The sequence below is a fragment of the Pristiophorus japonicus genome, chromosome 21 (assembly GCF_044704955.1).
Source record: "Pristiophorus japonicus isolate sPriJap1 chromosome 21, sPriJap1.hap1, whole genome shotgun sequence".
NCBI lineage: Eukaryota > Metazoa > Chordata > Chondrichthyes > Pristiophoridae > Pristiophorus > Pristiophorus japonicus.
The window spans coordinates 57930206-57955427 of NC_091997.1; the positions used below are offsets into that span (position 1 = coordinate 57930206).

At 50.4% G+C, this 25222-nt stretch overlaps 1 protein-coding gene across 1 annotated transcript; it reads left to right on the forward strand.

The window, feature by feature from the left end:
* Window positions 1-4910: 4910 nt before the first annotated feature.
* Window positions 4911-24854, forward strand: LOC139234013 (myosin light chain 4-like). The gene is made up of 7 exons (XM_070864818.1): window positions 4911-5213; window positions 19248-19275; window positions 20406-20555; window positions 21159-21332; window positions 22686-22763; window positions 23768-23810; window positions 24560-24854. The coding sequence occupies exons 1-6, from the start codon at window positions 4926-4928 to the stop codon at window positions 23794-23796; spliced, it is 747 nt and encodes a 248-aa protein (XP_070720919.1). The 5' UTR covers window positions 4911-4925; the 3' UTR covers window positions 23797-23810; window positions 24560-24854.
* Window positions 24855-25222: the final 368 nt, after the last annotated feature.

Below are 25222 nucleotides of genomic sequence, written 5' to 3' on the forward strand. Positions count from 1 at the left end.
AAAACCATACCAATATCTTCCTCCTCCACACACACATCACCCTCATGGTCTCTAATAGGCCCTACCCTTTCTTTAGTTACCCGCTTACTCTTAATATATTTTCTTTGGGTTTTCCTTAATTTTACTAGTCAAGAATTTCTCGTGCTCTCTCTTAGCATTCCTAATATCCTTTTTAATTTTGCCTCTTAACTTTCCATATTCCTCCAAAGATTCGACAGTATTTAGCCATCGGTAAATGACATAAGCTTCCCTTTTTTACTTTATCCTCCCCTGTAAGTCCCTAGACATCCAGGGGGCTCTAGAATTGTTATTTCCACCCTTTTTCCGTTAAGGGCATTTAAGGACTGGGGGAGAGGGGCAGGGGAGAGGGGGAGGGGAAGGAGTGGGACCAGGGGGCGAGGGGGGGGGAAGGGGCGAGGGGGAGCTGGGAGAGGGGCCGAGCACCTTATAGGAAACATCGCGTGCAGGCAGTTTTCCTATTGAACAGCCGGCTGCGCTGGAGCACTGGGCTGCTGCGCAGGTTACGGGGAAAATTGCTCAGGGAGGGTCTCCGATCACGGGCTGGGTTAGGCGGTGACCCTGGGTCCAGGAGCTCAGTGTAAAGGCATTTACCGCCTTGCCTTAGTTTAGTTGGTGGGTTTCACGAGGCCTGAAAACCTGACCAGCTAAAGTTAAAATCAAAATGGAGGTTAAAGCAGATGTTTACATCTTCATTATAATATTTAAATGAATGACCCATCTCCTGGCAGCGGATTGGCTGCCTGTCCCAGTCCTGCCTCTGTTCAAATCGGATTGGGCGGGTTGGGGGCGGGTTCCGGTCAGCATTCACCTTTTAATGACCCCAATCCACCTGATTTTTAGGTTAAAATTCCCCCCAGGCCTTGCAGAGGGTGTAGAGGAGGTTTACCAGGATGATAGCACAGATGACGGCGTTCAGTTATGTGGAGAGACTGGAGAAGCTGGGATTGTTCTCCTTAGAGTGGAGTAGGTTACGGGGAGACCTAATAGAGGTATTTAAAAGAATGAGGGGTTTGATAGAGCAGGGAGGGAGAAACTGCATCTGAGTCGGTAACCAGAGGCCACAGATTTAAAATAATTGGCAAAATGGGAAATGCCTTCACACAGTGGGTTGCCATAATCTGGAATGCTCTACCTGAAAGGGCCATTGAATCAGATTCCACAGAAACTTTCAAAAGGCAATTGGACATGTATTTGAAGGGGACTCATTTGCAGGGTTCTGGTGGAAAGCTGGGAGTGGGACTGAATTGGACAACTCTGTCACAGAGTCGGGACTGAGCGATGGGCCGAATCCCTCCCCCGTGCTGTACCATTCTCTAGTTCCTGTTCCAGTGTGGGCTGTGAGGGCAGTGTTTCTACTCAGCAGATTCCCGGAGTTTCCCAAACCCTCCGGGGATGATCCTGTTACTATCAGCCCAGCTGACCTTTTTCAAAATAACTCAGCATTCTCAATAACCTGACGGTGCACCAAGAGTTGGAACAACACGGAGCCTTTCAGAAACATCCAGTAACATTAAAGGCACAGCCCGTAAAATCATATACCACACTGCGCTATGTGCGCACACTAGGTCCATGCAGCAGAGCTGGTCTCCAGTCGGCTTGGTTAATCCTTGCCACTGGACCAAGACCTAGCTCTGTCGAGCACGTGTGGTGGCTGGTGTGCAACGGCCACTCGATGTTAAAAAAATCCACACACAGGCATCTTCCACCCTTCAATATAGAGTTCGGGACTGGGATATTAGGTCCTTCATTGAAGCATCTATGAACTCATCCCTTTTTGGTGTGGAAGCAAGTCATCCTCGATACAAGGGACTGCCTACGATGATGACAATGAAAGCTCCTTCTACACTGTCCCATCAAACACTCCCAGGGCAGGTACAGCACGGGGTTAGATACAGAGTAAAGCTCCCTCTACACTGTCCCATCAAACACTCCCAGGGCAGGTACAGCACGGGTTAGATACAAAGTAAAGCTCCCTCTACACTCTCCCATCAAACACTCCCAGGGCAGGTACAGCACGGGGTTAGATACAGAGTAAAGCTCCCTCTACACTGTCCTGTGAAGCACTCCCAGGGCAGGTACAGCAAGAGTTAGATACAGAGTAAAGCTCCCAAGCTCCCTCTACACTGTCCCATCAAACACTCCCAGGGCAGGTACAGGCATAGGTGGATACAGCACGGGTGGGTACAGTTGCTGGAGAAATACCACCAACGATGCTCCGCAAGATCCTACAAATCCCCTGGGAGGACAGACGCACCAACATCAGTGTCCTTGTCCAAGCCAACATCCCCAGCATTGAAGCACTGACCACACTTGATCAGCTCTGCTGGGCGGGCCACATTGTCTGCATGCCAGACACGAGACTCCCAAAGCAAGCGCTCTACTCTGAACTCCTTCATGGCAAACGAGCCAAAGGTGGGCAGAAGAAACATTACAAGGACACCCTCAAAGCCTCCCTGATAAAGTGCAACATCCCCACTGACACCAGGGAGTCCCTGGCCAAAGACCGCCCAAAGTGGAGGAAGTGCATCCGGGAGGGTGTTGAGCACCTCGAGTCTCATCGGCGAGAGTATGCAGAAATCAAGCACAGGCAGTGGAAGGAGCGTGCGGCAAACCTGTCCCACCCTCCCTTACCCTCGACGACGATCTGTCCCACCTGTGGCAGGGACTGTGGCTCTCGTATTGGACTGTTCAGCCACCTAAGGACTCATTCTGAGTGGAAGCAAGTCTTCCTTGATTCCGAGGGACTGCTTATGATGATGATGATGACAGCGCTGGTTAGATACAGAGTAAAGCTCCCTCTACACTGTCCCATCAAACACTCCCAGGGCAGGTACAGCACGGGTTAGATACAGAGTAAAGCTCCCTCTACACTGTCCCATCAAACTCACCCCATTAGTCACTACTCCCGATGTGTATAAATGACGTTCAGTAACATGTGGAGCAGTGCGATGGAGTGAGGCAGGAGTTAGCTGGACACTGTCGGGGTTCTGCGAGGACACGAGGAGCTGCCCAGTGGAGGAGTGGGTGTAATACAGCACAGTGTCGGGCCAGGGCTCCTGCGTGTCAGATGAACAATGGAACAAAGCCTTTTCAGTTCATGTGTTCCTCTCATCACAAATCAAGCGAGGCTCTGTGGTGAGCAGGAAAGGCACCGACTCACTTCTCTGGGGAGTAAAGGCCCGAGGGATTGTTCTGACCCTCACACCTGTCTTATTCTCCTTTAACGTCCCAAGATGCACATTTTAAAGAGCAGGCGGAGTTTATTCGCTAGAAATAGCCCAATAACCCCTTTAATAGCAATGAGTGAAGTCATGCTGCTCCCAGAGCCACACACTCCCAAATTAGGCCTGTGATCAGCGCTGCAGGGAGAGATAACAAATTTGCAGGCGGGCTGGCTGGAATTTGGGGATCAGACAGTGTGACAGGAGGCGGAGGGCATTACTGTGCTGGATTAATGGGGACCACGGGGAATCCTTGACCCACAAAACAGGAGCTCGCTGGAGCGGGAATGAGCAAATTCCAAGCGACGGGATTTTATATTTTTAAGAATTTAGAAGAATTCTAGATTTAACAAAGGACCGACATTTGACGGTGTGTTGTGGACCTGTCAGAGTTTGAGGCTTGGCCCAGCCGCTGTCCAAATGTGTGGGGACCAGAAACCACACCCCTTCCCCTCCTCCTCCCTCACCCCCTGGTCTCCGACCCCTCTCCCTCCACTCCCCACCCTCCCCCACCCTCCCCCACTAGCCCTCCCCTACCCCACCCCCTTCACCTCCTGACAGTGGGCAGTGGTCAATGGGTAGTGGGCGCAGTGGTCAGTGGGCAGTGGTCAAAGCGGGCAGCAGGTACAATGGGTGCAGTGAGCAGTGGGCAGCAGGCAGTGGGTGCAGTGGGCACAGTGGGTGCAGTGGGCAGTGGACACAGTGGGCAATGGTCAGTGGTCAGCGGGCGCAGTGAGCAGCGGGCACAGTGGTCAGCAGGCACTGTGGTCAGCGGGCAGTGGGTGCACAAGAAAGAAAAGCCGGGATGGGGTGTGACTGGATTTATGGAAGTTCGCTCCCTTAACACGGCTCCTGCAGACAGGCACGGACAGATGGCTCATTCCTCAGCCGCCCCTCCAGGTCCGGAGAATGGATCCGCCTCCCCCGGTGCTACCCACAGAAAGAGAAAGCTATTTAAAGACTGGGAGCATCATGTGTGTAATCTCCGGGGCACCGAGTCCAACAGATAACGCTGTCACAAAGCTCTCTGTGCGGACCAGGTCTTTCACTACAATCATTAAAGGGCCTCTCACTGCGGAACAAATCTCCACAAGCCTTTTGTTTGCCTGCAAAGCGCGCATTCCATCATTGCATCACTGCGTTTGCTGATAGTCACTGGCAGTCCCCGCAGCCTCCCGACCCCTCCCCAACCTCCCCAGCTCTCGGCCCCCTCCCTTCCCCTCCCCTCCCTCCCCAGCTCTCGGCCCCCTCCTCTCCACAGCCTCCCGGCCCCCTCCCCAACCTCACCAGCCTCTCGGCCCCCTCCCTTCCCCTCCCTCCCCAGCTCTCGGCCCCCTCCTCTCCCCAGCCCCCCGGCCCCCTCCTCTCCCCAGCCTCCCGGCCCCCTCCCCTCCTTCCCCAGCCTCTCGGCCTCCCCTCCCCTCCCCAGCCTCCCGGCCCCCTCCCCAACCTCACCAGCTTCTCGGCCCCCTCCTCTCCCTCCCTCTCCTCACTCCCCTCCCCAGCCTCCCGGCCCCTTCCCCTCCCCTCACTCCCCTCCCCTCCCCTCACTCCCCTCCCCTCACTCCCCTCCCCAACCTCTCGGCCCCCTCCCTCCCCATACAGATTTTGCCCAGCACCTATTTGGTGAGGACAGTTCCCCTTTAATTGTATTAGCTCAGATTTCACGCCCTTGTGGTTGCCATGGCAGCAGCAGCTGATGGCAGCCCATTGTTCCCGGGAGAGTTGCCGCGTTTCTCCATTTATAGGCAGTGCTGCCTGTGCCTGTGGCTGAGCTGTGCAGTGCGGCAGTATATAAGGCTGGGCTGGGGGCTGCCTGACTTGTCGCTGCTGCAGCCCCGGTGCTCCCGCTACACCATGGCCCCCAAAAAGGAACCGAAGAAGGAGGCTGCCAAGCCAGCAGCCCCTGCACCCCCTCCTCCAGAGCCAGAGGCCCCCAAGGAAGCAGTCTTCGACCCCAAGAGCGTGATGGTAAGTAGAGCACAGGAGCCCCCCCCAAGACCAGCCTGGCCATGTGTGAGAATCATTGTTATACTGACTACCTGCTCTTAATAACTGCAGCCATTATTAAAGGGTAAGCACTTTGAGAAGAGAGTCGTAGAGGGATTGAAAGGGATTTTTGCTGCGCATTTTAGTTTAAAGGCGATAGTTTTAATGTCCGACCCTGTCTCCTTGACTGTCAAAGGCTTTAATAACAATGTAAGACGATGTGCTCCTGTTCACATAGTCTGTACTAAGTGGGGTGAGCAGCGACTGTCCTTCAGCCCTTGTTCCCTCAGGGTCTCTTGGCCTCAAATTACATCAATCAATAGCTGCAAGCCTTATCATTCCCTGTCCCCTGACCGCCCCCTCTCCTGCCCCTCACTGGAGAACGGCTCGGTGATTCCCAGGGCTTTCTCTGTGGACCGAGTCGGTGAGCGTGCTGTCGGACTGTTGTGTCTTGTGAAGGGACGTGTCCTGACCCGGACTCTCCCAACCCGGGGATCTGTTACTGCATGCCCCGCCACAGCCCAGCTGGTGCTGAGAGAGCTATCAATCCCTAACTCCTGAAAAGCTGCAATTAATGAAAATCTTCTCCAATTTAAATTCCGCTCAATCTAACTGGTGACGAACTGCTCGCTGCTCAGTGGGCAGCACTCTCGCCTCTGGGTCAGCAGGTCGTGGTTTCAAATCCCACTCCAGGGACTTGAACTCATAAATCTAGGCTGACACTCCCAGTGCAATGCTGAGGGATCGCCGCACTGTCGGAGGGGCAGTACTGAGTGAGCGCCACACTGTCGGAGGGGCCGTACTGAGGGAGCGCCGTACTGAGGGAGCGCCGCACTGTCGGAGGGGCAGTACTGAGGGAGCGCCGCACTGTCGGAGGGGCAGTACTGAGGGAGCGCCGCACTGTCGGAGGGGCAGTACTGAGGGAGCGCCGCACTGTCGGAGGGGCAGTACTGAGGGAGCGCCGCACTGTCGGAGGGGCAGTACTGAGGGAGCGCCGCACTGTCGGAGGGGCAGCACTGAGGGAGCGCCGCACTGTCGGAGGGGCGGTACTGAGGGAGCGCCGCACTGTCGGAGGGGCGGTACTGAGGGAGCGCCGCACTGTCGGAGGGGCGGTACTGAGGGAGCGCCGCACTGTCGGAGGGGCGGTACTGAGGGAGCGCCGCACTGTCGGAGGGGCGGTACTGAGGGAGCGCCGCACTGTCGGAGGGGCGGTACTGAGGGAGCGCCGCACTGTCGGAGGGGCGGTACTGAGGGAGCGCCGCACTGTCGGAGGGGCAGTACTGAGGGAGCGGCGCACTGTTGGAGGGGCAGCACTGAGGGAGCGCCGCACTGTTGGAGGGCAGTACTGAGGGAGCACCGCACTGTTGGAGGGCAGTACTGAGGGAGCACCGCACTGTCGGAGGGTCAGTACTGAGGGAGCGCCGCACTGTCAGAGGTGCCCTCTTTCGGATGAGATGTTAAACCGAGGCCCTGTCTGCTCTCTCAAGCGGAAGTAAAAGATCCCATGGCACTATTTAGAAGAAGAGCAGGGGAGTTATCCCCTATGTCCTGGGACCAATATTTATCCCTCAGTCAACATAAGAAAAAAACAGATTATCTGGGTCATTATCACATTGCTGTTTGTGGGAGCTTGCTGTGCACAAATTGGCTGCTGCGTTTCCCACATTACAACAGTGACAAAAATACTTCATTGGATGTAAAGCGCTTTGAGACGTCTGGTGGTCGTGAAAGGCGCTATATAAATGCAAGTCATTCTTTCTTCCTGATTGATCCAGGTGTGCCAGCTGTAAGGGCCTTTTCTCAAACTGCTGTAAAATCCGCCCCCTGTGTGTGCGGTGCACCAGACATCCCATAATCACAGGATGCCTGTCACTGCAGCCCCCAGCCCCCGGGCACACGCGCACACCTCCCCAACACAACACCAACCAAACTCGTGGCCTTTAGTCTGAATCAGGCTGTGGAAATGGCAGGTGATCCCGGGAGTAGGTTGGGACATGGCCCCCCAGGCTGTGTGCCCCCAGCCTGTCTCAGCACTCACCTTTGCTCTCCCTCCCTCCCAGCCATGGGGTCTCTGTGAGCTGTGCAGGGCCGTGCTGTCAGGCTACGGTTCATTAACAGAGGGAAATGCAATCAGACATCAGGCAGGATTGGTCGGACCAAACGGATTGCTGAAATATCCCCTGAGGGATTGAGGCTATTGTACTCCACTGATGCGGTAACCTGCATCTGGCTTTCGGGACTAAAGTTGAAAGTTCTTCCAGGACTCAGTTGGTTCCTGGACCTCTGGCTGATGAAACACCCCAGGAGAGAAAGAGCAGCCAGGCTCCTGATCCTGGGCTCTGGCCTGTGGTTGGTGAGGGAATGCACTGGAGCGAAGGGTCAGCAGAGAACGATGAGCTGTTCCACAATACCCACTCGCCCACAGTAGATCAACGGCCACTGGGGCAGGTACTCGAGGCCAACTGCGAGCTGTGTGCCTGTCCCAGGACCAGCTGCGAATGTGAGCAGGGTAGTGGGGTAGAAATCTCAAAAAGGCACTCGAACATTGGGGAAAGCACCGAGACCGAGACCGAGACCGAGACCGAGACCGAGACCGAGACCGAGACCGAGACCGAGACCGAGACCGAGACACTTCGCCTCAGTTTTTACTAAAGAAGATAATGAAATGAAATAGACACTTCACCAGAAAATGAGCATAATAAGAATATTAATAGACTTGGGACAGATAGGGAGAAAATAACTAACAAACCAGCAAAATTAAAAGAGGTTCAAAGCCCAGGCCTGGACGGTACACATCCACAACAGCAACTACAACTTGCATTTTATATAGCGCCTTTAACATAGTAAAATATCCCAAGGCGCTTCACAGGAGCGTTATCAAACAAAATGTGAGAGCGAGCCATATAAGGAGATATTCAGGCAGATTACTAAAAGCTGGATCAAAGAGGTCGGTTTTAAGGGAATTCCAGCGCTTTGGGTCTAGGCAACAGAAGGCACAACTGTCAATGGTGGAGCCATTAAAATCGGCAATGCCCAAGAAGCCAGAATTCGAGGAGCACAGAGATCTCGGAGGGATGTGGGGCTGGAGGAGATTAGAGATCGGGAGGGGCGAGGCCATGGAGGGATTTAAACACAATCATAGAATCATAGAAATTTACAGCACGGAAGGAGGCCATTTCGGCCCATCGTGTCCGCACCAGCCGACCAAGAGCTAGCCAGCCTAATCCCACTTTCCAGCTCTTGGACTGTAACCCTGCAGCTTACAGCACTTCAAGTGCACATTCAAGTATCTTCTAAATGTGGTGAAGCTTTCTGCAGTGAGTTCCAGACCCCCACCACCCTCTGGGTGAAGACATTTCCACTCCTATCTCCTCTAAACCTCTCCCCAATTACTTTAAATCTATGCCCCTATCCACTCTATCCAGGCCCCTCATAATTTTATACACCCCAATCAGGACTCCCCTCAGCCTCCTCTGTTCCAAAGAAAACAGACCCAGTATCTCCAATCTTTCCTCATAGCCAAAATTCTCCAGTCCAGGCAATATTCTTGTAAATCTCCTCTGCACCCACTCTAGTGCAATCACATCTTTCCTGTAATGTGGTGACCAGAACTGCACACAGTACTCCAGCTGTGGCCTAACCAGTGTTTTATACAGTTCAAGCATAACCTCCCTGCTCTTGTATTCTATGCCTTGACAATAAAGGCAAGTATTCCATGCCGCCTTAACCACCTTATCTACCTGGCCTGCTACCTTCAAAGATCTGTGGACCTGCACTCCAAGGTCACTTTGTTCCTCTACACATTTCAGTGTCGTACCATTAAATGTGTATTCCCTTGCCATGTTAGACCTCCCCAAATGTATTACCTCACACTTAATCAGATTGAATTCCATTTGCCGCTGTTCTGCCCACCTGACCAGTACATTGATATCTTCCTGCAGTCTACAGCTTTCTTCTTCATTATCAACCACACAGCCTATTTTAGTGTCATCTGCAAACCTCTTAATCATACCTGCAACATTCAAGTCCAGGTCATTGATATATATCACAAAAAGCAAGGGACCCAGCACTGAGCCCTGCGGAGCCCCACTGGAATCATCCTTCCAGTCACAAAAACACCCATCAAACATTACCCTTTGCTTCCTGCCTCTGAGCCAATTTTGGATCCAACTTGCCGCTTTGCCCTGGATCCCATGGGATTTTACTTTCATGACCAGTTTGCCATGTGGGACCTTATCAAAAGCTTTGCTAAAATCCATATACACTACATCATATGCACAGTCCTCATCGAGCCTCCTGGTTACCTCCTCAAAAAATTCAATCAAGCTAGTCAGACATGACCTTCCCTTAACAAATCCATGCTGACTGTCCTTGATTAATCCATGAATTTCCAAATTAAGATTTATCCTGTCCCTCAGGATTTTTTTCCAATAGTTTTCCTACCACTGAGGTTAGGCTGACTGGCCTGTAATTACTTGTTCTATCCCTTTCTCCCTTTTTAAACAAAGGTACAACATTAGCAGTCCTTCAGTCCTCTGGCACCACACTTGTAGCCAGAGAGAACTGGAAAATGATGGTCAGAGCCTCTGCTAGTTCCTCTTTTTCTTCTCTTAACAGCCGGGATACATTGCATCTGGGCCTGGGGATGCAAAGTATTCATTTGAATCATACCCACGTCTTCCACCTCCACACACAGATTTCCTTTATGGTCTCTAATAGGCCCCACTCTTTCTCTAGTTATCCGCTTGCTCTTAATGTATTTATAAAACATCTTTGGTTTTCCCTGATTTTACTTGCCAACGTTCTTTCATGCTCTCTCGTTGCTTTCCTGATATCTATTTTAATTGCACCCCTGCACTTCTTATAATCCTCTAGCGTTTTTGCAGTATTGAGTTCCCGGTACCTGTCATAAGCTTCCCTTTTTTTCTTTATCTTACCCTGTACGTCCCTTGACATCCAGGGGGCTCTGGATTTGTTAGCCCCACCCTTTTTCTTTAAGGGAACATACTTGCTCTGTACCCTCAGGATCTCCTCCTTGAATGCCTCCCACTGCTCTGACACTGATTTACCATCAAGTAGCAGTTTCCAATCCACTTTGGTCAAATCCCATCTAAGCTCCGCAAAATTGGTTTTACCCCAATTGAGAGCTCTTTTTCCTGGTCCACCTTTTTCCTTTTCCATAACTACCCTAAATCTTATTGAATTATGATCACTAGCACCAAAATGCTCTCCCACTTCTACCTGCCCCTCTTCATTCCCCAAAACCAAGTCCAGAACCGCCCCCTCCCTTGTTGGGCTTGTTACATACTGGCTAAAGAAGTTCTCCTGAATGCATTTTAGGAATTCCACACCCTCTGTACCATTCACACTGCTTTTTTCCAGTTAATATTAGGAGAGTTGAAATCTCCCACTATTACAGCTTTATAGTTTTTGCACTTCGCAGCAATTTGCCCACATATTAGTTCTATCTCCCTCTGACTGTTTGGGGGTCTATATACACTCCCAGTAGTGTGATCACCCCTTTGTTGTTCTTTAATACGATCCATATGGCTTTGTTTGACAACCCCTCTGACATATCATCCCTCCTCACACCTGTAATTGTTTCTATAATCAATGGCTGATGTCATGTATTCAACTGTCATTGTAATCCATGCATAAACTGACCTAAGTTGCACACCGTGAGAACACTGACCACTAGGTGGTGAACTTGTGGGAGACACTCCTAACCTGGACTTTCAGGTATAAAAGGGAAAGCTCCACCCATCTTCTCCACTTCAGCACTGGGTAATAAAGGTTGCTGGTCACAGAGTGACCTTCTCTCTAGTATGGGCCTCGTGTGCATTTGTACTGTATAGTAAGGACATATTATTGGCGACGAGAAACTGGGATTTAAACCACGCGAGCATGGCCAATAGCAGCACAGACAAGAGGTACTGTGTTGGTGATGATTGGGATGATTTTATTGAGACTACAGCAAAGTTTCGTCACTAAGGAATGGCTGGGACAGGATTCGGCCGACAAACGCAGAGCTCATCTCCTGACGGTTTGTGGATCCAGGACATACTCCCTGATGAAGGACCTTCTAGCGCCAGAGAAGCCGGCGGACAAGACTTTTGAAGAGCTCAGTAAGTTGATCGGGGAACACTTTAAACCGGCGAGCAGCATGCACATGGCGAGACACCGGTTTTACACACACCGGCGGCGAGAAGGGCAAAGCGTTCCTGACTTCGTGGCAGATCTCCGGCAACTGGCGAGCCTATGTAAGTGCGGAGATGCTGCGAGACTTTTTTATTGAGGGCATCGGGCACGCTGGGGTTTTCAGGAAACTGATTGAGACCAAAGACTTGACCCTGGAAACGGTGGCTTTGATGGCCCAGACATTTATCTCAGGGGAGGAAGAGACCAGAATGATGTTTGACAAAAATCTTGGCTCAAATGCAGCAAATGGACAGGGAGTCAACATTGTTAACGCGGCACACAGTTCTCCAGGCAGACAGGGGCAATTGGACATGCCCGAGCATGTAGTCGAACCCAAAGGGGGAATTCAACAGCGACGATGGCCCGTGCTTTACAAGCACTGAATTCCAGGACTTCATGGCAAAAAATGGTATCATTCAAGCTGGCCTCAAACGGCCAGATGGAACGAGCAGTGCAGATAATCAAACAGGGGATGCTCAGAATCCAAGGGGGTTCCCTACAAAGCTGCTTAGCATGCCTCCTGTTGGCCAATAGATCCCGATCACACTCGCTTACAGGGGTTCCACCCGCAGAGCTGCTAATGAAAAGGGCGCTCAAAACCAGGTTATTCCTTGTACACCCCACCATGAAAGAAATTGTTGAGAGTAGGCACCGGTCACAATGCGACTACCATGACGGGAATGCGATAGCGCAATGTATTGATGTCAATGACCCTGTCTTTGTCCTCAACTATGTTGCAGGGCCCAAATAGCTTGCAGGCACTGTGATTGCCAAAGAGGGGAATAGGATTCTGTTAGTTAAACTTACCAATGGACAAATCTGCCGCAAACACGTGGATCAAACAAAAAGGAGGTTCAGCAACCCCGTAGAAGAAGCAGAGGAAGAACACAATGTAGAGTTTACTCCACCACAGGTGACCGAACACCGGAACCAAGTGGAAGAGAGCCCAGTCACCTCTGGGCAGTCCGGACAGGCCTGAGGCACCACAAACAGCAGACACTCAGGCTAGCGCCCAACAACCGAAGCCCCAACTCAGGCGCTCTACAAGGGAGCGTAAACCATCAGAGAGACTTAACCTGTGATCCCAATAAGACTTTGGCGGGGAGGTGATGTCATGTATTCAACTGTCATTGTAATCCATGTATAAACTGACCTAAGTTGTACACCTTGAGAACACTGACCACCAGGTGGTGAACTTGTGGGAGACACTCCTAACCTGAACTTTCAGGTATAAAAGGGGAAGCTCCACCCATCTTCTCCACTTCAGTGCTGGGTAATAATGGTTGCTGGTCACAGAGTGACCTTCTCTCTAGAATGGGCCTCGTGTGCATTTGTACTGTATAGTAAGGATATATTAGATGAGAATTTTAAAATTGAGGCGTTGCTTAACCTGTGCATTCTCAACAAAACTAGGCAGGAGATAGCAGAGGCATATATATGAACTAGTGCCTCTGCTATTTCCTGCCTAGTTTTGTTGAGAGTGCACAGGTTAAGCAACGCCATATATATATAATATATATATAAATATAAATATAAAAGTTTTATCGAAGAAGGCCTGAGGACTGGCGGACAGCTAATGTTGTTCCTATATACAGAAAGGGAGCTAGAATAAAAGCTGGGAACTATAGACCAGCTAGAAAAGATACTGCAATCTAATCTAAAAACTGATAGAGACAGAAAGGCTAAGTATAGTACAACTAACCTGATCGAGTTTTTTGAAGAGGTAATGGAAACTGTAGACAAGGGTAATCTAGTAGATGTCATATACAGTACTTGAATTTTCAAAAGGCCTTTGTTAAGATACCACATGGCAGGCTCAAGACAAAGGTTTGGGCATGTAGAGTCCGGGCACAAACAGCTGAATGGATAGCAAATTGGTTTTAAAAAAAGAGTGGAAAGCAAAGAGTAGCGGTAAAGGGTAGTTACTCGGATTGGAGGAAGGTAGAAAGCGATGTTCCACAAGGATCAGTGCTGGGACCACTGTTACTCATCATTTACATTCATGATTTGGATTTATGAATAAGTAACTATTTACATTTGCAGATGATACCAAACTTGGGTTATAGCTGACAGAAAGGAAGAATGCAACGTAATACAAGACATTACAAAACTTGCAGACTGGGCAGTTAAATGGCAAGTGAACTTGAACAGATAAATGTGAGGTGATGCACTTTGGTAGGAAAAACAGAATCGCTTACACCTTCGAAACTAAGAAGCTGAATGGGGTAGAAGAGCAACAGATCTAGGGATACAGGTAAACAAATCATTTTAAAACAGCATTGCAGGTCGGCAAAACAATTAAAAATGCTGACAAAGAACTGAGATTTATTTCCAGGGCTATAGAATTCAAAAGTAGTGAAGTTATGTTAAAATTGTATAGGACCCTGATCAGGGCGCACTTAGAGTACTGTATACAGTTCTGGTCTCCGTACTTTAAAAAGGACATAGAAGCACTGGATAAAGTGCAACAATGACTTGCAAGGATGGGACTGACAGATTGCAGCTATTGAACAGGTTGGGATTTTTTCCCCTGAGAAACGAGAAGACTTGGAAGAGATGCGATAGAGGTCATAATGATACTTTGCGTCTGTTTTCACAAAGGAAAGGTGCAATGCAGATAATGCTATCGAGGAGGCGTGTGATATTCTTGATGAAATAAACATAGTGAGAGAGGAGGTATTAAGGGGTTTATCAGCTTTGAAAGATAAGTCCCCAGGCCCAGATGAAATGCATCCCAGGCTGTTGAACAAAGTAAAAGAGGAAATAGCAGAGGCCTTGACCATCATTTTCCAGTCCTCTTTGGATCTGGGCATGGTGCCGGAGGACTGGAGGACTGCTATTGTGGTACCCTTCTTTAAGAAGGGAGAAAGGGATAGGCTGAGTAATTGCAGGCCTGTCAGCCTAACTTCAGTGGTGGGAAAATTATTGGAAAAATCCTGAAGGACAGGATAAATCTACATTTGCAAAGGCAAGGATTAATTAGAGACAGTCAGCATGGATTTGTTAAGGGAAGATCATGTTTGATTAACCTGTTTGAATTTTTTGAGGAGGTAACCAGGAGGGTCGATGAGGGTAGTGTGTACGATGTAGTGTATATGGACTTTAGCAAAGCTTTTGATAAGGTCCCACATGGCAGACTGGTCACGAAGGTAAAAGCCTGTGGGATCCAGGGCAAAGTTGGAAGTTGGATCCAAAATTGGATTAGAGGTGGGAAGCAAAGGGTAATGGTTGATGGATGTTTTTGTGACTGGAAGGATGTTTCCAGTGGGGTTCTGCAGGGCTCAGTACTGGGTCCCTTGCTTTTTGTGGTATACATCAATCATTTAGATTTGAATATGGGGAGTATGATTAAGAAGTTTTCAGATTACACTAAAATTGGCTATGTGGTTAATAATGAAGAGGAAAGTCATGGGCTGCAGGAGGATAGTAATCTACTGGTCAGGTGGGCAGAGCAGTGGCAAATGGAATTTAATTCAGAGAAGTGTGAGGTGATGCACTTTGGGAGGGCTAATAAGGAAAGGGTAAACACATTAAGCAGTAGGCCACTTAGAAGTGTAGATGAACAAAGGGACCTTGGAGTGCTTGTCCACAGATCCCTGAAAGTAGCAAGCCAGGTGGATGTGGTTAAGAAGGCATACGGAATGCTTCCCTTTATTGGCCGAGGCATAGAATACAAGAGCAGGGAGGTTATGCTTAAATTGTATAATACTTTGGTAAGGCCACAGCTGGAGTACTGCGTGCAGTTCTGGTCACCGTATTATAGGAAGGGCATGATTGCACTAGAGATGGTGCAGAGGAGATTTACTAGGATGCTGTCTGGAATGGAGAATCTTAGTTATGAGGACAGATTGGATAGGTTGGGTTTGTTCTCATTGGAACAGGAGACTGAGAGGAGACCTCATTGAGATATACAAAATTTTGAGGGGCCTGGATATACTGGACAGCAAGGGCCTATTTCCATTGGTGGAGGGGTCTATTATGAGGGGGCATAGTTTTAAGGTGGTTGGTGGAAGGTTTAGAGGGGATTTGAAGGGGGGGCTTCTTTACGCAGAGGGTTGTGGGGATCTGGAACTTGCTGCCTGGAAGGGTGGTGGATGCAGAAACCCACACCACATTTAAAAGGTGCTTGAATGGGCACTTGCAGGGTTACGGACCTAGAGCTGGTAATTGGGATCAGACTGGATAACCTCTTGTTGGCTGGCGCAGATACGATCGTGTGTACTGCAGGGAATCGAATATGGCCAGGATGATCACCTGGATGGATCGGAGAGAAATGTTCCCAGACTTTTTTCCCCAATTGGCCTGGGTTTTTATCTTTTTTTGCCTCTCCCAGGAGATCACATGGCTCCGGTTGGGGTGGAGTGTAGAATGTTTCAGTGTAAGGGGTGTCGCAGTTGTGTGGGGTGGGCTGGTTGGGCTGGGTGCTCTTTACCTTTCCGCCATTGTTCTTTGTTCATAGGTTTATATGTAACTTTTAGGGCTGCTGACCGAGGGCCGTGTGGCTCTTTGTCGGCCGGCACGGACACGATGAGCCGGAATTGCCGCCTTCTGTGCTGTAGATTTTTTTTTTAAAGACTGAGTTACAGGATGGGATCTAATAGAGTGGTTCAGGGGGTTTTTATATATAGAATAACAGATATCCGGGAGTGAGATACAGGCTGGAATCTAATCGAGGGGTTCGGGGGGGGGGGGGGGGGGGGTTTATATATAGAATAACGGATACCCGGGAGTGAGTTACAGGCTAGAATCTAATCGAGGGGTTCAGGGAGTTTATATATAGAATAACAGATACCCGAGAGTGAGTTACAGGCTGGGATCTGACTGTGAGCAGGGTGATTGCAGCTTGCTGATGTCGTTCTAATGACTGCGGTTTGTGATTGGTTCCGACCCTGGCAGTGAATGTCAGGTAGTTTTATTTCAGTGAGCGTTCTTAGCTTGTGTTGCCCGAGGGCAGCGAGCCACTGATAGACATGTGTGTCTCTCACTATCAGCTGGTGACGGAGGTAGCAATGGTGACATTCCTTGGCTTCAGTGGATGTACATCAGAGCCCTGTCGCCCTGAGCTGCACCGTGTAGAGTGTGCGTGTCCCAAGCATGGGGCAGGATTGCAGCTTCTACACTCTGCCGACGGGCAGCATATCCGCGCCTGTGGCTCGGACTATTTATGGAGGCACTCTCACAATCCATCCAAGGCAGGCGCAGCCCGCTGATAGCCTCGGAATGCGTCACATTTCCGACCGACTTCTTTCTGAAAGCAAGAGGCAGGTTGTTGACTCTGTCAGGGGTGGGATGTGCCAATTGAAGAGATGTTGAAGTGGGAGCAGACTGGAGCTCCTCGGCACCCTGGGCCAGGAGCATTGTAGCAGCATCGAGCGTTATTACTGGCAGTCAGAGTTTCTATGTTTTAGATTGACCCATTATAGCTGAACAGGTTAGATACAGAGTAAAGTTCCCTCCACACTGTCCCATCAAACACTCCCAGGGCAGGTACAGCACGGGGTTGGGTACAGTGTAAAGCTCCCTCTACACTGTCCCATCAAACTCTCCCAGGGCAGGCACAGCACGGGGTTAGATACAGAGTAAAGTTCCCTCTACACTGTCCCATCAAACACTCCCAGGGCAGGTACAGGGAGTTAGATACAGTGTAAAGCTCCCTCTACACTGCAGGAGTAGGCCATTTGGCCCCTCGAGCCTGCTCCGCCATTTAATACGATCATGGCTGATCTGATCATGGACTCAGGTCCACTTTCCTGCCCACTCCCCATTACCCTTTACTCTCTCATCGCTCAAAAATCTGTATCACCACCTTAAATATATTCAGTGACCAGCCTCCACAGCTCTCTAGGGCTGGGAATTCCACAGATTTACAACCCTCAGAGAAGAAATTTCTCCTCATCTCAGTTTTAAATGGACGGCCCCTTATTCTGAGACTATGGGCTCAGTTTTTCCCATTGATTTGCGGCGTTTTTTTGGAGCAGGCCGCTTTTTTTGGCTTAAATTAAAAATCTCCAGTTTCCCTGATCAATTTGCACCAGCCTAACTCAGTTAGTTACAATTTCTTTAGATAAGTTTTTTTTTTGCAGCAAAAGGGGACGTAACCAGCCACTAGGGCAGGTTATAGCACGGGGTTAGATACAGAGTCTCCAGAAAAACCTTGCGGGAGTTAAAGAAATCGGCGCAGGTAAGTAAATTTGAGGAGGCCATTTGGCCTGGGCTAGGGGCGGGGAATGGACTGAGTGCACTCGGGGCCAGGGTTGGGCGGGGGAGTGGACCTTCATTATGAAGAGAGAATCAGAACTGAACTCGTTTTTGTGGGAGAACAAAATGAGGCGAGATATAATCCATGTTCATAAAATGCGGAGACGACAAATTACACGGATGGCAGCGGGCCAGTCAGGAGGCCTTTCGGCCTGGGATAGGAGCGGGCTGGGATGGGATAGGATAGGAGTGGGCTGGTGGTGGTGGGGGGGAGCGAGGCCTTTCGGCCTGGGATTGCAGCGACACCGGCACTGCAGAGGTGAAAAAAGTCTCACTTAGTGATGTATTTAAAAAGGGGAAAACCCCTTCAGAGCGTCCCTTGTTACCCTGGCAACCTCAGTTTTTCTGCGCAGAACTTAATCTCCACCCACAGAGCTTAAGGTCTTTCTGCGCCACTCCAAAATGAAAATGTTATGCCGGCGAAACTTGGAACTTTTATTTTGGCGCAGTCGGGCCACTAAAAAATCGGATGTACCTCTTCAACTGCACCAAAAAAGTCCATAAGGAATTTTGGGCCCTATGTCCCCTAGTTGTAGTTTCCTTTGAGTGGAAATATCCCCTCTGCATCTACTTTGTCGAGCCCCCTCTTTATCTTATAAGTTTCAAGAAGATCACCTCATTCTTCTGAACTCCAATGTATATAGGCCCAACCTACTCAACCTTTCCTCATAATTCAATCCCCTCATCCCCAGAATCAACCGAGTGAACCTTCTCTGAACAGTCTCCAATGCAAATATATCCTTCCTTAAATATGGAGACCAAAACTGTACGCAGTACTCTAGGTGTGGCCTCACCAATACCCTGTACAGTTGTAGCAGGACTTCTCTGCTTTTATACTCTATCCCCCCTTGCAATAAAGGCCAACATTTCATTTACCTTCCTGATTACTTGCTGTACCTGCATACTAACTTTTTGTGTTTCATGCACAAGAACCCCCAGGTCCCTCTGTACTACAGCACTTAGCAATTTTTCTCCATTTAAATTATAATTTGCTTTTCTACTAAAGTGGATAACCTCACATTTTCCCACATTATACTCCATCTGTCAAATTTTTGCTCACTCACTTAGCCTGTCGATATAGGGAGAGAAGGGTGTGGGAGGTGATGGAGAGACGAGGAGGGGCTGGGAAGATGGGGAGTGGGAGGAGGGAGTGGTGGGAGGGGAGGAGGTGGAGGGGGAGCAGCAGTCTAGAGGTTGGAGGCTGAGTGCTGCGATGTGGGGATGTGGAATGGGAAAGGTGTGTGGCAGTTTAGGAAACACGTGAGAGTGTTTTGGACCCTCACTGCTGTCTGCCTACAATCAGCACCGTCCGTGCAGTCTGGGGAAGTTATTGTAGCTCAATGTTGAGATGTTTGTGTGAGATGTGCTGAATGAGTTGTAGACTGACAGGGATGTTAACCCACCTTGACCAGAAAGTCTGCCAGAGGCCTGTGTGATCAGACTGGGCTGGTATCACACCAGACGTCCCATGTGGCAGCCCCAAGTGTGTCTTTAACAGACAACTAACATCCCCTCATAAACATTTCATCCTTAATAATTCTGACTCTGTTTCTGTTTCAGATTGATTTCCACGCAGACCAGATTGAAGGTGGGTGAACATTTTTGTTCCATAACAAACATGATTAACTCTCTTCATTTCTGTCGCCTGATTGTGTCCCAATCGTCTTCTGAAAGCTACTCTGTTGGAGGGATGAGGGATGAGGGATGAGGGAGGAGGGACAAGGAAGGCGGGACGAGGAGGGCGGAGAGAGGAGGGAGCAGGCCACAGGCTCCCCGGAGTGAGCCCTACCCTCTGAGGGATAGCAGCTATCACGGGGCAGTCTGACACCCCCTCCGCATATCACAGGACGCCAAAAGCAGCTCCATAGTCAAAGGGGGAAAGCTCATTCAGGCCCAGATACAGACATGGAGAGAGCGATGACTGGACAGGCCCGAGGCTCAGCTAATATTGGGCCTCGGCCCACAGTAAGACCGAGCTGCGATTAGCAAGTGCTGCCTGGCCTCATTTATAGGCCATAGAATATAGAAGTGGGGATGCAATGGTGAATCGATATAGTTTTGGGTTCCATGCCATGGGAATGGTTGCCGCGGTAACAGAGGGTCCAACACAGATTGAGTGGGAGGCTGCATGCTGTGGACAGAGACAGATACAAAGGAAGACTCCATGGGGTCTCGAGCAACAGACAGATTCGATATAAGAGATGTTGGACAGCGAGCGTGAGAAACCTTTTTACACAGCGGACTGTGAGGTGTGGAATGCACCACCACCGTTAGTGGTTGAAGGGGAGAGAGAGAGAGAGAGAGAGAGAGAGAGCGTGTCCACGTTTCAGGACAGGTTCTAGAGGTGGCTGAAGGAAAGGGCGATAAAGGGAAACTGGGCGAGCACAGATGGTCAGTATAAACACTAACACCGACTGATCGCTTCTTATAATTCTATGTCATTGCCACGCCCCCTGACAGCGACCACACCTTGAGTGACCATGCCCACTGGCCGTGACCACGCCTCTTTATTTAGTAGGGAGCAAGTCTTGGGTTCGATATACGGGTACAGGTGGGTTTAACACTGTAGAATTGAACTCAGTGGCTTGCTCTGGCTGTGTCTGGCTTGCTCTGGCTGTGTCTGGCTTGCTCTGGCTGTGTCTGGCTTTGTCTGGTTTGTGGAGTCGAGATCCTTGGGTGCAGATAGTAACAAGCCCAACACTTGTGTCTCCCTTGCAGAGTTCAAGGAGGCTTTCGCCCTTTTCGATAGGACTCCCTCCTGTGAAATGAAGATCACCTTTGCACAATGCGGGGATGTCATGCGCGCCCTGGGACAGAACCCCACCAATGCCGATGTCATGAAACTGCTGGGAAAACCCAAACCGGAAGGTGGGTATTGGCGACTCAGGCTGCAGTTACGATACTGACGGTAATAAGCAGCAGTAGTGGCTGTGAGACACTGTGCCCATGGAGTGTGGGGGCATGTGGCCCCTGTGGTCATAGTGGTGGATCTATGGAGTGATGGCATGTGGGAAGGCACACGCACACGCTCACACACAAACACACACCGGTACACACACACGCGTGTGTGTGTGCGCGCGCACACACAGGTACACACACATGCACACAGATACACATGCACACACAGGCACTGACACATACGCACACATACAGACACGCACATACACAGGTACACACATGAACATGTATACATGAACACATGTGCGCAAACAAACACATATGCAATTAAGTACAAAGGTGAATCTACCGAGGGAATGTACACATAGTGAACATACACATGTGGACACCCGACACATACAGCCTCCTCAATCTCCATTAGAATAGGCCTTGCGCTATCAACCTGTGTTCAGCTCAGCTCCTGCATCCCCCTGGGGTACGAAGAGCTTGATGCTTGTCCCACTCCTCTCACATACACCCTGAGGACCCTCCGACCGCAGCACATTGAGTGATAGTCTGTCTTCCTCCTCACAGAGATGAACCAGAAGATGTTGGACTTTGAGACCTTCCTCCCTATGCTGCAGCACATTTCCAGGATCAAGGACCAGGGCACTTATGAAGACTTTGTAGAAGGTTTGAGAGTCTTTGACAAGGAAGGAAATGGCACTGTCATGGGGGCGGAGCTTCGTCACGTGCTTGCTACTCTGGGTGAGTCACACCAGTGTGGTGGGGGAGCTAGGAAGTGTCTGGGGGGGGTTTCTGGGGGCTGGGAGGCCTGGGGGGGCTCTGGGGCAGGCCTTTTGGGCCCTGGGGGAGGGCTGTGGGGGGCTCGGGGCTGCGGGGTGTTGGACGCATGCGCAGAGAAGGGTTAGTGGGAATTTCCCCGGGGGGGCGGGGAAGTCGGCGATATTTGTCCAACTCTCGCTTCTGCGCATGCGTCGGGAGGGAGACTGACTACAAATAGTTACTCCATTTTTAAGGGGAGATACTTGCTGTGGATGGGATCGCTCGCCCACTAACACACTCCGGCACATCGCTACACAGACCCACTGCGGGATTCCCAGGGCACTCGCTGTACTGGCTGACGGACACAGGGGAAGCTCCCCCACTATCTGTGCTGTCTTTCTGTGAGGACACATGAGCTAAATGGTCTCTCATTCCCCAGCTGTCCACCCTACATCGGGCGCTAGCTGTGTTAACTGGGCAGAGTATCAGAGATCAGCGTGTCCCCAGTCTGTCCTGTCAATGGCCGTATGCAGCTGGTGTGCAATAGCCCAGACAATGTGAGCACATTACAATGGGGCTAGTGACCCTCCCCAACAGTAAGTCCGCCCATTTACACCTCCGTAACATCGCCCGCCTCCATCCCTGCCTCAGCTCATCCACTGCTGAAGCCCTCATCCGTGCCTTTGTTACCTCCAGATCTGACTATTCCAATGCACTCCTGGCTGGCCTCCCACATTGCATTCTCCGTAACTTTGAACTCATCCAAAACTCTGCTGCCCCAGCAGGATCACATCTGTCCTGCACCAAATCTTCACCATCCTGCCCATCACTGCCCCCAGCAGCAGAGGTTAATGAACAGCCAGAGGTTAGGCTCAGCACACAGCCTGACCTCACCTCCTTCTGTGGGCTGTGTTAACATTGTTCACTCACCCAGTCTGAAACATCCAGCCCACTGAGCCCATCACTCCATCGTTCTCTCAGACACTTCCCCTCATGGGCGAGAGGGGTCCCACCAATCCACCTCATCTTCCCAATAATTCACTTCAAGCAAACTCTCATCAATAGGAAATGTATTTGTACAGGCTAAACAAATCCTTTGATTAGATTCCAGCCTGTAACTCACTCCCAGGTATTTGTTGTTCTATCTATAAACCCCCGAACCCCTCGATTCCAGCCCAGAGCTTAATGTTATTTTGATTTTATTTGACCCATTGTGGGACATTGAAACATTTTGAAAGCCTGTACAGTGTCTGGGATGCAGCAGGAGAGGGGGTTTGTGCTGGGACTGAGTGGGAACAGTGCATTTACTGATCTAACCAGCCTGTTCCCCGGCAGGTGAGAAGATGTCAGAGAATGAGGTGGAGCAGCTAATGGCGGGCCATGAGGACTCGAACGGATGCATCAACTATGAAAGTGAGACCAGGAGCAGAGTTCACTCTCCCCTCCCAAGATCACAGAGACTTGCAACCCTCACCAACCCTCCACACCTCACCCTCCACTCACTCCCTCCAAACCCCCCCCCCTCCACTCCCTCCAAACCCCCACTCCCCACCTCACACACCAACCCTCCCCAATTCTCCCTCCAAACCCCCTCCCCTCCCCAACTCGCCCCCTGCTCCCTCCAACCTTACCCCCTCCACAACTCGCCCTCCGCTCCCTCCAACCCCCCCTCCCCAACTCACCCTCTGCTCCGTCCAACCCTCCCCACTTCACAACCCCCTCACTACAACCCTCTCCATCTTACCCTCCACTCCCTCCAGCCCTCCCCTCCCCTCCCCAACTCATCCTTCGCTCCCTCCAACCACCCCCCCCCCTCCCCAACTCGCCCTCCACTCCCTGCAACACCCCCCTCCGCTCACTCCAATCCCCACAACTCACACTCCCCTCACTCCAACCCTCCCCAACTCTCAATCTGCTCCCTCCAGCCCTCTCCACCTCATATCTCCCTCCCTCCAATCCTCCCCAGCTCACCCTCCGTTCCCTACAACCCTCCCCAACCCCCCTCCCCAAATCACCCTCCGCTCCCTCACTCTTAACTGCACTATCACCCTGACAACCTTTAAATTCTATATTGTGTTGAGTTCATTGAGAGTGGAGCCATAGCAAACAGACACCTTAAGGAACCCAGAGATATCCAATAATCTGTAGAGCCCAAAGATATACAATAATCTAGAGAACACAGGTATATTTTTTATATGTTGATAAATGTTAAATAAATATTTTCTTCTATATTTATCATATTGTCCTTAAGCATTTGGTAGACGATGAGACACAGACAGTGAAGAGGTTGATTGACACAGAGTAGTTTAGACACTCTCTGACTTGTCCCAGTGTCTGTCTTCAGGTATCCCAGCACACACTGCTCCAAAAGTTCTTGTTAATTGAACAGGAATAATTTTGTTGTTTTTCTTTTGCAGCTTTTGCAAAGCACATCTTATCAGGATGAAAAGTTTCAAACTGGTGAGTTAAACAAACCCCGAAATTCCGCGTTTCAATAAATGAGACTGAGGCACACGGTGGTCCATCTGCAAAAATGTCACCCCCGTGTAGAGGGAGCTTTACTCTGTATCTAACCCTGTGCTGTGCCTGCCCTGGGAGTGTTTGATGGGACAGTGTAGAGGGAGTTTTACTCTGTATCTAACCCCCTGTACCTGCCCTGGGAGTGTTTGATGGGACAGTGTAGAGGGAGTTTTACTCTGTATCTAACCCGTGCTGTACCTGCCCTGGGAGTGTTTGATGGGACAGTGTAGAGGGAGCTTTACTCTGTATCGAACCCGTGTTACATTCCTCTGAATCAGACAATTTTTATTCCGCGTTGCAGGTTCAGTGGTGTCTCTCTCATCTCTGAGTCAGAAGGTTGTGAGTTCAAGTCGCAGTCCGGAGACCTGAGCACAGAATCCACACTAACCCCGCCCCCCTCCCCTAACTCGCCCAGGTGCAGTACTTGCCTTCATTACAACAGTGACAACACTTCAAAAGTACTTAATTGTCTTAAAGCCATCCTGAAGTTGTGAAAGGCGCTATAGAAATGCACATGATATGAAGGATGTGAGAAAGATAGGCGGGTGGCGGGGGGAACGCGCTTGGAGCACTAACCCCGACATGGACCAGTCGGTCTCTTGCTGTGCTGTATGTTCTATGTGTGTGTGTAAGTTGCTGCCTGCCCTGCTGTATAAATGCTGACTGATTTCTCTGTCTGGTGTTTTCAGAGGGTGAACAATGCGATCGCCAGAGAACACGTAACCAGGGGCAACAAGCAGACACACCTTTACACCAACAATCTTTCCGGATTCCACACTGATGTCACTCAGCAAGTGAGACGCCATCGTGTATCATCGGGCCGACCCACTCAGTCCCGACATTAGCACTGAAACCAATCTGCTCTTACTGTGTGTTTGTTGTGTATGTGGCCATACTCCATCACACTCAGCCCATCTCTGATTGGCCATTGGCTTATATTTTAATTTATGAATTTTTACCACTAATTAAATTCAACAAAACACATTTCTGATTTTCGTTGATTGTTTCTTTGGGGCGTGGGTGGGGACAGCAAGAGCAGAGCATGGGCACAGGAGTGGGTGCGGGCGCTGGTCTCGGGTGTGAACTGCAGGTAGAGCTGAGCTATTTCGGCCGAGAAATTGGCCACCCTTGCGCCTCCCATTAGTGCCTCCGGGGGCCAATAATGAGGCACTGCCGGTGATGCGACCGGGTGCGGTGAGACACACCCGTCGAATGTCCGTCACGGTGTGGGGCGGCGGTATGTCCCAGTGCCACGATCGCCTGCGCCTGGAGTTCGTGACGTCATCGCTGATCATCACCCCGGTAACCCCCCAAATCCAAACTTGGGTTCCGCCCCCTGCAGCATCGCCGGG

Bases quoted from the DNA above. Each gene is read 5' to 3' on its own strand.
- LOC139234013 (XM_070864818.1), top strand. From the start codon at position 4,926: ATGGCAGCAGCAGCTGATGGCAGCCCATTGTTCCCGGGAGAGTTGCCG. The intron at 21,333-22,685 runs GTGAGTCACACC...GTTCCCCGGCAG, and splicing joins TCACGTGCTTGCTACTCTGG to GTGAGAAGATGTCAGAGAAT. The intron at 22,764-23,767 runs GTGAGACCAGGA...TTTCTTTTGCAG, and splicing joins CGGATGCATCAACTATGAAA to CTTTTGCAAAGCACATCTTA.